The sequence below is a fragment of the Embiotoca jacksoni genome, unplaced genomic scaffold, assembly GCF_022577435.1.
Source record: "Embiotoca jacksoni isolate LCO1_2020_lvr unplaced genomic scaffold, fEmbJac1.0.p SCAF_89, whole genome shotgun sequence".
In the NCBI taxonomy this organism is placed as follows: domain Eukaryota; kingdom Metazoa; phylum Chordata; class Actinopteri; family Embiotocidae; genus Embiotoca; species Embiotoca jacksoni.
In genome coordinates this window covers 268,336-280,435 of record NW_027185446.1, presented here as the reverse complement: position 1 = coordinate 280,435, position 12,100 = coordinate 268,336, and the positions used below count along the sequence as shown (strand labels likewise).

At 44.5% G+C, this 12,100-nt stretch overlaps 1 protein-coding gene across 7 annotated transcripts in view; it reads right to left on the bottom strand.

Moving 5' to 3' along the window:
* ckap5 (cytoskeleton associated protein 5) overlaps positions 1 to 12,100 on the bottom strand; it is a 32,130-nt gene that overhangs the window by 19,430 nt on the left and 600 nt on the right. For 3 of the 7 annotated variants that reach the window (XM_069139966.1, XM_069139970.1, XM_069139971.1), the window contains exons 1-5: positions 9,742 to 9,865; positions 2,950 to 3,046; positions 1,731 to 1,924; positions 821 to 1,027; positions 8 to 179 (exon numbers count right to left, since the gene is read on the bottom strand). In XM_069139966.1, the coding sequence (XP_068996067.1) occupies positions 8 to 179; positions 821 to 1,027; positions 1,731 to 1,924; positions 2,950 to 3,006 (630 nt within the window). In that variant the 5' untranslated portion in view covers positions 3,007 to 3,046; positions 9,742 to 9,865. Of the gene's footprint in view, positions 1 to 7; positions 180 to 820; positions 1,028 to 1,730; positions 1,925 to 2,949; positions 3,047 to 9,711; positions 9,867 to 12,100 lie in introns of those variants that run through there. The other 4 variants (XM_069139969.1, XM_069139968.1, XM_069139972.1 and 1 more) reach the window with 4 other exon arrangements.

The window sequence follows — 12,100 nt, the reverse complement described above, 5'->3', positions numbered from 1 at the left end:
GTCCCACCTGCACAGAGTTGATGTTCTGCAGCGGCGGCCGCAGAGCGTCTCGGATCCACCTGTAGATCTCTACTGCCAGCAGCTTGGCTTCGTCTCTCACCGCCTTCTCTCTGGACTCGAACTGTTTGGGCAGAACCTTCACGACGGGCTTCAACGTCACGATCTTCGACCCAAACTCACTGCGGGAGGACGAGGACAGACGGATAGTGTTATTGACAGACAGACCGGCTGACAGGAAGAAGTACCAGGAAGACTGAGCGGTGGGCGATATGACTGCAAAATAATATTACGGTATATCGTGGTACTTAAATAATAATTTCAACAAAATAAGTGTTATAGATTTTGTCTGCATAAATATAATATTACACCTTCAAATATTCAGTAAAAACCTTGAGTTTCTGTTGTTTACAAACTAAAGTGAGATTTATAAACTGCAAACACGCTGTCATACAGTTCCTCTGTAACAGTGTGACGTCATTACGTTAACAGGTTGGAAAAGTGACTTTAACGCGATATAAAGTTTTTCTATTGTCTGAAAAATGGTCCTTGTATTATCATGAATGATTTGATATAACACCCCGAGTCAGAGATGATATCAAACTGATATCAAAGAGTTTTTGTTTGTTCTCTTTGCAGAACTTCAGACCGTAAACTGTTCTGGTTCTGATGAGAAAAGCTCTGCTGAAGCTGTTTGTGCTGAGAACAGGACATGAATAAAGAGAAACATGTCCTCTCCACAGTTTAACCAACATGTTCCTCATGTTTTTATCCATATTCTCCATATTGGACTCCCTCTGACCCGACCAGCAGCGGCACCGACCTGAGAGCCCGGCGGAGCGCCTCGATGCAGGCCACCACGATCTTGGGGTTCTTGTTGTCGAGTCCTTTGAGCAGCTCGTCCTGGACCACCTCGGCCTTCTCGATCTCGATGTACATCAGGCAGATGTCCGAGCCCAGCTCTTTGGCCCGAGCCTTCGGCTGGTTGAACACCTTGCACACGACGCCCGACACCACCTCGCCGGTCGTCCTGCAGCAGAGGACAGAATTATTATTTCAGAACCACTGACCCGATCACATGATGCTGCTGATCTGTGTAGTGAAGGCAGAACTTGAAACCTCTTCATGGACCGAACCATCAGAACACGACGACCGGTTCTCTGCAGTTTATTCACTTGGATTTTATTTAGAAATGTTTGTGTACTCACTGTTTGCTCAAGTCTACAAATATACATCAGATTTTGGTTTCTACAACAGTGAAGGTTCAGCTTTAATACGTTATTTTAATCAGCCCGACAGGAAATCACTGTCACAATAATCAACACAAGTTCAACACATCTCCACAATATTCAGCTCAGTGGATAAATTACTTCAAAATCAAATCAAGAAATGGAATCAGAAGTTGAGTTGTGATATTCCTGAGGAGTTTCCTACATTTACTATAGACTCATGAAGAAGGCCGATTTAGATTAGAGTTTAAATCTGAGTGATTTGAATTGAAATCTGATTGGATGTGTTTAATACGTCCACAGAGTCGCCTGCTAACTCTGCTGCTGTGATGACCGTCTGTCATCGGAGGACACTGACGAGCCTTTAAAGGTGTTTCATGGTCTCACCATCTGAAACAACAGAAGCCCTGCGTGGTTCCACATCAGAGCAGCCCGAGTGTCCTCCACTTCCAGCCGTCTTATAATAAACCTGCAGCTGAGGCCCTCGTTGCCACCGGGACTTACTTGGTGGCCACGTGAGCGTTCTCGACGAAGGCCAGCGCGGCCTCCAGGCCTTTGAGCTGAGCCACAGCGTTCGAGTCAGTGACGAACTTCTTAATGAGTCCCAGGTACTTCCCCCACTCTGGACTCTTCTCATCCTTGATCCTCTGGAACAACTTCAGGGCTTCTTCATAACCGTTCAGACGGGCTTTCCACACCTGCAGCGGACAGACAAAGTCAGAGCAACATCAGTCGCACTTTGTTCTCCTCTACAGGGTTCAAGTGTCAAATTCCCTGTCTGGAAAAGAGTTTTTAAGATTCTCTGTCTGGAAAAGAGTTTTTAAACCCCCCTGGGCTGTGGGAACACCGCCTGCCAGAAAGCAAACACACAGATGTGCAGTGGCTCCTGAGGATGACGGACAGACGAGGTGACCTACATCCATAATGACTATACATCTTTTTTATACATCGTCCTCTCCTCTACGATAAAGACTGAATCTGCCCTCCGGACTGCAGCACTGAAACGTCTCCGCCCATGTTAAACACTCCCCAGCTGGTATCGGTCAGACTCAGGTTGAAATTGTGGTTCGATGACGTGCAGATTAAAAATGGCTTTTTGTCTGAGAAATAAAAAGAAAAGTTAAAGAGCAGTGAAACAGGAAGTTCAGCCTGCGGTCATTGTTGGAGTTCAACCACAACAACAATAACGAGCCACAAATGAACCCTGGAAGGGAAGAACAACACCTGCAGAGAGGAAATACAACTTTCATCTGACTAAATAAATATCTCTGTACACATATATCGCACCTGATTATACTCGTATTTCATAGGCTGAACAAACTTTGAATGTCTTTGAACAAAAACATCCTGAAGCTGAAGAGAGAAGGTAGGAAGGTGACTGTGATGATCATCTTCAGGGTTATAAACGATTATTAAACAAGCTGACAATTCATTTTATGTTAATTTAGTAACCGATTAATAGTTTCAGTTTGGACTTTCATTGATGTTTGATCTGTTTTAATCTGCATTCATTATGACGGGGACATTTAATTCGGAGGAAACAGCAGATTTCTGGGAGAAGGATGGTGAAGAGGATGAAGTGTAAACAGGAAGTGGGAGTCAAAATAAAATACATAATTATCTACCAAGTTTTCCCACGTTTACTTGTTATATGATAATAAATACCAGAGCAGATGATCAGGAACCTTTAACAGATGTCAGGAGTTAAAGTTGGTCAGCTCACCTTGTGTTCACATTTCTGGTCGGTGGGAAGCTTCAACCACTCGCTGTCGTCCCCCATGGTGGCCGGTCGGGGGATGGGCGTCCCCAAAGGTACTCAGCTGGAAGACACCATCATCATCATCACTGTGCACACAACACACACTGCTGCTGCTGTCGAGATGCAGGATGTAATCCAGATCAGTGGACATAAAACTTCTCCAGCTGACTCGAGGATCACGAGTCCAACTTCCGTTTCTCATGAAACAAATCTAAACTCCGACTTCATCATAAAGTTTAACTGACTTATTAAACTTGCATGAAGTCATGTGGATCTAAAAATGCTCGGAAGCTGCGACTAAATGTCAAAGCTCTGCAATCAAATTACTATGTTTGATTTGATTTACTTGATCGACAGGTAATAAGAGTCTGAGTGAATGCAGTGTTCACATCACTTCTTTGACCGTCAGGAGAAATTAGACCTTCAGTGTGTTTGTGAGCAGCTGGAGATCAAAGCATCAAATCACACATCCACACAACATCTGCATAACATCTGCATGACATCTGCAACATGGATATGTTTCTAATACTCCATGCCAGACAGAGCTGTCAAAACCACCGTCGTATAAAAGACTGAACTAAAGTCACCGTCAGGAGCAAAACTGCAGAACGAGGTCGACACCAGTCGTGTTCTGGGACGAAGAACAGCAGCACACAGCGTTTCCTCATCCGGTCATCTCCGGGTCAAATATGACATCAATCTCACAATGCTCATTATGTGCATTAAACATGTGATTTTACATCCGCTGAGGTCCTGACGGAGGAACATGTGGACGGAGGAGACGTCTCGGCTGCACAGACGCTCCCTGAAGTTCAGCTGCTTCACTTCACTCAATAAAAGACACTCCAGACTGTGTCAAGTCGTTTCTACTCAGACTCGCTCTCATGCACTCACTTCCACTTGAAAGCACAAGCATGTGATTGTCTAATGCACTTTCAGGGAGGGACAACGGCTTCATATTTCGCATTGATCTGGGCGAGTCCAGTAAACAGGCTGCACAACGCCGTCAGCTGAACGCCCGTCTCACACTTCAAAAACACAAACCAGGAAAATTTTACTTTTCAGACAGTTTATAGACATAATGAGCAACAACAGTGTCCTAAAAATGCACAAAGAGCAGCCACAACAGTGTGAAACCAACACTAAAGCAGATGTTTGGGTGGAAAGGGTACCAAAGGCCATTAAAATAAAATGCTAATTTAATGTGACCTTGGTTATTTATGAGGCAAGTGAACAAACAAAGCACATGACTTGATAGTATCTCGCTGCAGGAGTCATTCTGCTGCACTTCAACCACCAAGCAGCACTTAAAACACATTAAGAAACGCTTCTTCTGCTGCAGCTCCTCCTCACTGAGTCCCTGCTGCTCCGTACAGGAACAAAACGCTGAGCAACTCACCAAAGACGTGTATTTCACTACTTTTTAACACAATATCTTCTTGTACAGTAACTCCAGCTCCCTCATGGATGGTTGGTCCCACAAATCTCATCTGGACGGACCACAACCAGGATAAACTGGAGCCACATCCAGTTTGTTATTGACAACGTGGTGACGCTCTTCTCAAGAAACCAGCTGAAGTTTCTTAAACACACTAAACTATGAGTGGAGGATGAAATCTAACAAAACTGATGTTCACCACGACACCGACGTCCTATTTGCAGCTGTTAAGGGAAACCTGACCTCCAGCTCTTTGCTATTGATCCGCCATTTATGGCCCCTCTTAATGCTGTTAGTGTGTTAGTCGTCTTCGATACAGCCTGAACTTTGTCTGGAACACAGCTTCTGGTTCGTGAAACCTTTATTCTATTCGTGAGGATATAAAATAGAGACATTTCACTGCTTCTTTCCCCCTCAAGACCACATTAGACCCAGATCTAAAAACCGCTTTATTCTAACAGGTCAAACATGATCATACAGAGACTAAAACACTCTTTAAAACAGTGTCAGATTACAATAAGGGACATGTCACTGCTATTTTCATATTTGGACTTCATCCAGATATAAAACTACTATTAGACTACTGAACCCTTTGTTTACAATACATTACATCAACATAACTAAAACCACAGCTGATGTCTTAACACATATCTGCGGACTGACATCTCAAACACATCATCCAGCTGTTCTTCCAGGTGTGAGCATGTGCAGCAGGTAGTCAATAACAACAAGAACAACAACAAGTCTGTAATATTCAACTTTGAAAATAAACACACCGATTTGAGGCGGAATGCTTTAACGTGTGCACACTGCGCCCTCACAGGGTGACGGAGGTCAGCACCGTGTTATCAACACCAACTAAAGGGTAGCTTTACTACACACACTGGGAGTAACCAGTTTAATGTAACTGGGAGGAGGAAGGGAGAAACCAGTTTAATGTAACTGGGAGGAGGAAAGTAGAAACCAGTTTAATGTAACTGGGAGGAGGAAGGGAGAAACCAGTTTAATGTAACTGGGAATAGGAAGGGAGAAACCAGTTTAATGTAACTGGGAATAGGAAGGGAGAAACCAGTTTAATGTAACTGGGAGGAGGAAGGGAGAAACCAGTTTAACGTAACTGGGAATAGGAAGGGAGAAACCAGTTTAACGTAACTGGGAATAGGAAGGGAGAAACCAGTTTAATGTAACTGGGAGGAGGAAAGTAGAAACCAGTTTAATGTAACTGGAAGTAGGAAGGGAGAAACCAGTTTAACGTAACTGGGAATAGGAAGGGAGAAACCAGTTTAATGTAACCGGGAATAGGAAGGGAGAAACCAGTTTAACGTAACCGGGAATAGGAAGGGAGAAACCAGTTTAACGTAACTGGGAGTAGGAAGGGAGAAACCAGTTTAACGTAACTGGGAGTAGGAAGGGAGAAACCAGTTTAACGTAACTGGGAGTAGGAAGGGAGAAACCAGTTTAACGTAACTGGGAGTAGGAAGGGAGAAACCAGTTTAATGTAACTGGGAGGAGGAAGGGAGAAACCAGTTTAACGTAACTGGGAGGAGGAAGGGAGAAACCAGTTTAACGTAACTGGGAATAGGAAGGGAGAAACCAGTTTAACGTAACTGGGAATAGGAAGGGAGAAACCAGTTTAACGTAACTGGGAGTAGGAAAGTAGAAACCAGTTTAATGTAACTGGGAGGAGGAAGGGAGAAACCAGTTTAATGTAACTGGGAGGAGGAAGGGAGAAACCAGTTTAATGTAACTGGGAGGAGGAAGGGAGAAACCAGTTTAATGTAACTGGGAATAGGAAGGGAGAAACCAGTTTAACGTAACTGGGAATAGGAAGGGAGAAACCAGTTTAATGTAACTGGGAATAGGAAGGGAGAAACCAGTTTAACGTAACTGGGAGTAGGAAGGGAGAAACCAGTTTAATGTAACTGGGAGGAGGAAAGTAGAAACCAGTTTAATGTAACTGGGAGGAGGAAAGTAGAAACCAGTTTAATGTAACTGGGAATAGGAAGGGAGAAACCAGTTTAATGTAACTGGGAATAGGAAGGGAGAAACCAGTTTAATGTAACTGGGAGGAGGAAGGGAGAAACCAGTTTAACGTAACTGGGAGGAGGAAGGGAGAAACCAGTTTAATGTAACTGGGAGGAGGAAGGGAGAAACCAGTTTAATGTAACTGGGAATAGGAAGGGAGAAACCAGTTTAATGTAACTGGGAATAGGAAGGGAGAAACCAGTTTAATGTAACTGGGAGGAGGAAGGGAGAAACCAGTTTAATGTAACTGGGAATAGGAAGGGAGAAACCAGTTTAATGTAACTGGGAGGAGGAAGGGAGAAACCAGTTTAACGTAACTGGGAGGAGGAAGGGAGAAACCAGTTTAATGTAACTGGGAGGAGGAAGGGAGAAACCAGTTTAACGTAACTGGGAATAGGAAGGGAGAAACCAGTTTAATGTAACTGGGAATAGGAAGGGAGAAACCAGTTTAATGTAACTGGGAGGAGGAAGGGAGAAACCAGTTTAATGTAACTGGGAGGAGGAAGGGAGAAACCAGTTTAACGTAACTGGGAGGAGGAAGGGAGAAACCAGTTTAATGTAACTGGGAATAGGAAGGGAGAAACCAGTTTAACGTAACTGGGAGTAGGAAGGGAGAAACCAGTTTAATGTAACTGGGAGGAGGAAGGGAGAAACCAGTTTAATGTAACTGGGAATAGGAAGGGAGAAACCAGTTTAACGTAACTGGGAATAGGAAGGGAGAAACCAGTTTAATGTAACTGGGAATAGGAAGGGAGAAACCAGTTTAACGTAACTGGGAGTAGGAAGGGAGAAACCAGTTTAATGTAACTGGGAGGAGGAAAGTAGAAACCAGTTTAATGTAACTGGGAGGAGGAAAGTAGAAACCAGTTTAATGTAACTGGGAATAGGAAGGGAGAAACCAGTTTAATGTAACTGGGAATAGGAAGGGAGAAACCAGTTTAATGTAACTGGGAGGAGGAAGGGAGAAACCAGTTTAACGTAACTGGGAGGAGGAAGGGAGAAACCAGTTTAATGTAACTGGGAGGAGGAAGGGAGAAACCAGTTTAATGTAACTGGGAATAGGAAGGGAGAAACCAGTTTAATGTAACTGGGAATAGGAAGGGAGAAACCAGTTTAATGTAACTGGGAGGAGGAAGGGAGAAACCAGTTTAATGTAACTGGGAATAGGAAGGGAGAAACCAGTTTAATGTAACTGGGAGGAGGAAGGGAGAAACCAGTTTAACGTAACTGGGAGGAGGAAGGGAGAAACCAGTTTAATGTAACTGGGAGGAGGAAGGGAGAAACCAGTTTAACGTAACTGGGAATAGGAAGGGAGAAACCAGTTTAATGTAACTGGGAATAGGAAGGGAGAAACCAGTTTAATGTAACTGGGAGGAGGAAGGGAGAAACCAGTTTAATGTAACTGGGAGGAGGAAGGGAGAAACCAGTTTAACGTAACTGGGAGGAGGAAGGGAGAAACCAGTTTAATGTAACTGGGAATAGGAAGGGAGAAACCAGTTTAACGTAACTGGGAGTAGGAAGGGAGAAACCAGTTTAATGTAACTGGGAGGAGGAAGGGAGAAACCAGTTTAATGTAACTGGGAATAGGAAGGGAGAAACCAGTTTAATGTAACTGGGAATAGGAAGGGAGAAACCAGTTTAATGTAACTGGGAATAGGAAGGGAGAAACCAGTTTAATGTAACTGGGAATAGGAAGGGAGAAACCAGTTTAATGTAACTGGGAATAGGAAGGGAGAAACCAGTTTAATGTAACTGGGAGGAGGAAAGTAGAAACCAGTTTAATGTAACTGGGAATAGGAAGGGAGAAACCAGTTTAATGTAACTGGGAATAGGAAGGGAGAAACCAGTTTAATGTAACTGGGAATAGGAAGGGAGAAACCAGTTTAATGTAACTGGGAATAGGAAGGGAGAAACCAGTTTAATGTAACTGGGAATAGGAAGGGAGAAACCAGTTTAACGTAACTGGGAGGAGGAAAGTAGAAACCAGTTTAATGTAACTGGGAATAGGAAGGGAGAAACCAGTTTAATGTAACTGGGAGGAGGAAAGTAGAAACCAGTTTAATGTAACTGGGAATAGGAAGGGAGAAACCAGTTTAATGTAACTGGGAGGAGGAAGGGAGAAACCAGTTTAATGTAACTGGGAATAGGAAGGGAGAAACCAGTTTAACGTAACTGGGAGGAGGAAGGGAGAAACCAGTTTAATGTAACTGGGAGGAGGAAGGGAGAAACCAGTTTAATGTAACTGGGAGGAGGAAGGGAGAAACCAGTTTAATGTAACTGGGAGGAGGAAGGGAGAAACCAGTTTAATGTAACTGGGAATAGGAAGGGAGAAACCAGTTTAATGTAACTGGGAATAGGAAGGGAGAAACCAGTTTAATGTAACTGGGAATAGGAAGGGAGAAACCAGTTTAATGTAACTGGTCAGCATCAACCAGCTGTCGTCAGATGAGCGCCATTAAACAAGCTAACTTAGCAACAACAGAGACCGTTGCTACGTAAACCTGCTGATTCTGGTTGGAGCAGCTGTGGCCAGATGTGCAGCCAGATGTGCAGCTCCTGAAAAATGCGTCATAAAGACGTGTTATAATGAGAAAAGCATCCACAGAGAGCTCTCATTGTTTGACAGGGTCGGTAACCGCCGTTAGCTGCTTAGCAACCGGGCTACGAGCTAACCGTCCAACCGAGCTAACCGTCCAACCGAGCTAACCGAGCTAACCGTCCAACCGGGCTAACCGTCCAACCGAGCTAACCGTCCAACCGAGCTAACCGAGCTAACCGTCCAACCGGGCTAACCGAGTTAACCGTCCAACCGAGCTAACCGAGTTAACCGTCCAACCGAGCTAACCGTCCAACCGGGCTAACCGAGTTAACCGTCCAACCGAGCTAACCGTCCAACCGAGCTAACCGAGCTAACCGTCCAACCGGGCTAACCGAGTTAACCGTCCAACCGAGCTAACCGAGTTAACCGTCCAACCGAGCTAACCGTCCAACCGGGCTAACCGAGCTAACCGTCCAACCGAGCTAACCGTCCAACCGGGCTAACCGAGCTAACCGTCCAACCGAGCTAACCGTCCAACCGTCCAACCGAGCTAACCGTCCAACCGAGCTAACCGTCCAACCGTCCAACCGAGCTAACCGTCCAACCGGGCTAACCGGGCTAACCGAGCTAACCGTCCAACCGGGCTAACCGAGCTAACCGTCCAACCGGGCCGAGCAGCGCAGTTCACGGCGGCCTCGCGCTGCTCGTCGCGCGCAAACTTCACCTGAAAGTGTCTCGCGGTCCACCGGGTTACCTGTTCGCTTCTCCGGGAGACGGTCCGGTGCTGGCCCGGTTCGATGAGGGTGATAATGAGATCCCGCGGAGCCGAGCCGATCTTTATGCAGGAGCAGCCGCGCGGAAGATTCGATCCAACTTCCGGTACAAAATAAAACCAACAGCGACACAAGTTCCTTCTAATGAATCCAGCTCAGTGGACATGTTGGAGTAATAATAACCACTGGAGCAGAGCTTCAGCCACTTATCTGTCCTTCTGTCTGTCCTTCTGTCCGTCTGTCCTTCTGTCTGTCTGTCTGTCTGTCCTTCTGTCTGTCTGTCTGTCTGTCCTTCTGTCCGTCTGTCTGTCCTTCTGTCTGTCTGTCCGTCTGTCCTTCTGTCTGTCTGTCCGTCTGTCCTTCTGTCTGTCTGTCCTTTTGTCTGTCCTTCTGTCTGTCCTTCTGTCCTTCTGTCTGTTCGTGTTGCGCTCTTATTTTGAATACAAATGAACACCAACTTCCGGTATTGTTTCGCTTAAATATGTCTGGCTTGTTGCAGCTTTTTGAAACGACTCCAAGGGCGGAGAGACGGAGGAGGGGCGGAGCCCGGGGCACCACCCTGTCCACCACCCTGTCCACCACCCTCACCACCACCCTCACCACATCACCGCTGTGGTGAAGCGCGGGGCTTCATACTCAGTCTGACGGCTCGTGGAGCCTCAGAGACCCGGAAACAGCGGACGTCCATGTTTCACTCTTTAGCGACCACTCGAAACGGCTTCCTCGTTTGTCACGAGACAAAGACGTTGATTGGTTGCATTTGAACAGTGGTCCGCCCCTCGGATATGAAGCTCCTTACTGATTGGACCAGGACGTGACTTGCCCATTCTTTCAAGTGATTTGATTGGCTGGTCTGAAATGAATCCCTCCCTGCAGCTATGAGCGGTCATCCACATTGGTTCATTTCATATTTTACCTTTACACCTTCGTGTGTTGACTGGCTGCAGGTTAGTCATTATTTTATATGAATTAATTAGGACCCGAGCACCGAAAGTCCTGTTGTTGTTGTTCAAGCGATTATTATTATTCTCCGTAAACAACTGTATTTTTGGAGACTTTATCATTCAAACCTCATGAAAGTTGGTGCAGGGAACATGCGGAATATACACCCCCCCCCCCCCCCCCCCCCCACCGACGTGCAGCCTGAGAGGGACGCATATCACTGATTGCAGTTTTAATTATTATTCTTTTTTCATAATACAAATCTGCAAGTGTGCACATTATTTTCTAATGAAATCCAGACTCACTAACATTTGGGGATTATTATTAGTAAAAGTATATAAAATACAGCAAAATACTCCCTGTCAGTGTTTCACTTTTATACAAGATATTTTTTAATGAATATAACTGATGTATTAATGTCTATGTTGAATTTTACTGCTGTAAATCCTTACGGTTAATCTAATCTAAACTGCTTTATACGGTTGGTATATATAATCTACAGGCATGCATCACATTTATATATGTATACATACATATATATAGACATATATATAGACATATATGTCTATATATATGTATGCATATATATACACATATATATATATATATATCACATTTAAAATCATCACAGTTGGAGATACATGGTTTTCATTGGATAGGAAGAGGATGAACAACTGTAATCATCAAAGTAGGTGTAAAAAGGACCACATGTGCCTCTGAGATGTAAAATTATGAAGCTGCATGAAATGGAAATATTCAGGTAAAGTACAAGTACCTTCAATTTTTAGCTAAGTACAGTACTTATTAATGTAATGTAATAAAGTAGTTACATTCCACCACTGCAACAAAAGTAATTGCATGTGTTAACTTCCAATTATCCATCCATCCATTATCTATACCTGCTTTATCCTGAACAGGGTCACGGTCCACCAGCTCACTTTGGGAGAAGTTCACCTGGACAGATGGAACCACGACTGTTCACGCTCTCATTCACGTCTACGGGACATTTGTAGAACCACTAATGAACCTGGTAGCGTGTTTCTGGACGGTGGGAGGAAGCCGGAGAACTGAGAGAACCCACGCAGGCACACGGAGAACCTGCAGACTCACAGAAAGGCCGGATTTGAACCCAGAACCTTTTTGCTGTGAGGCAACAATGCTAACCACTGCACCGCTGTGCTGCTCAACTTCCAATTAAAGTTAATGAATTTCCAATTAAAGTTAATGTTACAGCTACTCTGCACCCTTAAACTTAAGGCCACTGCTGCAACTCTTACAGTGGTAATAACATATTCCTTTATGATTTCAAAGAAGACAAGTATCAGGACTCTGAAGTCTCTGCTGTCCCCACAGTGACAACAGGAGCCCTTATATTTTCATGTGATATGAATCTAGATA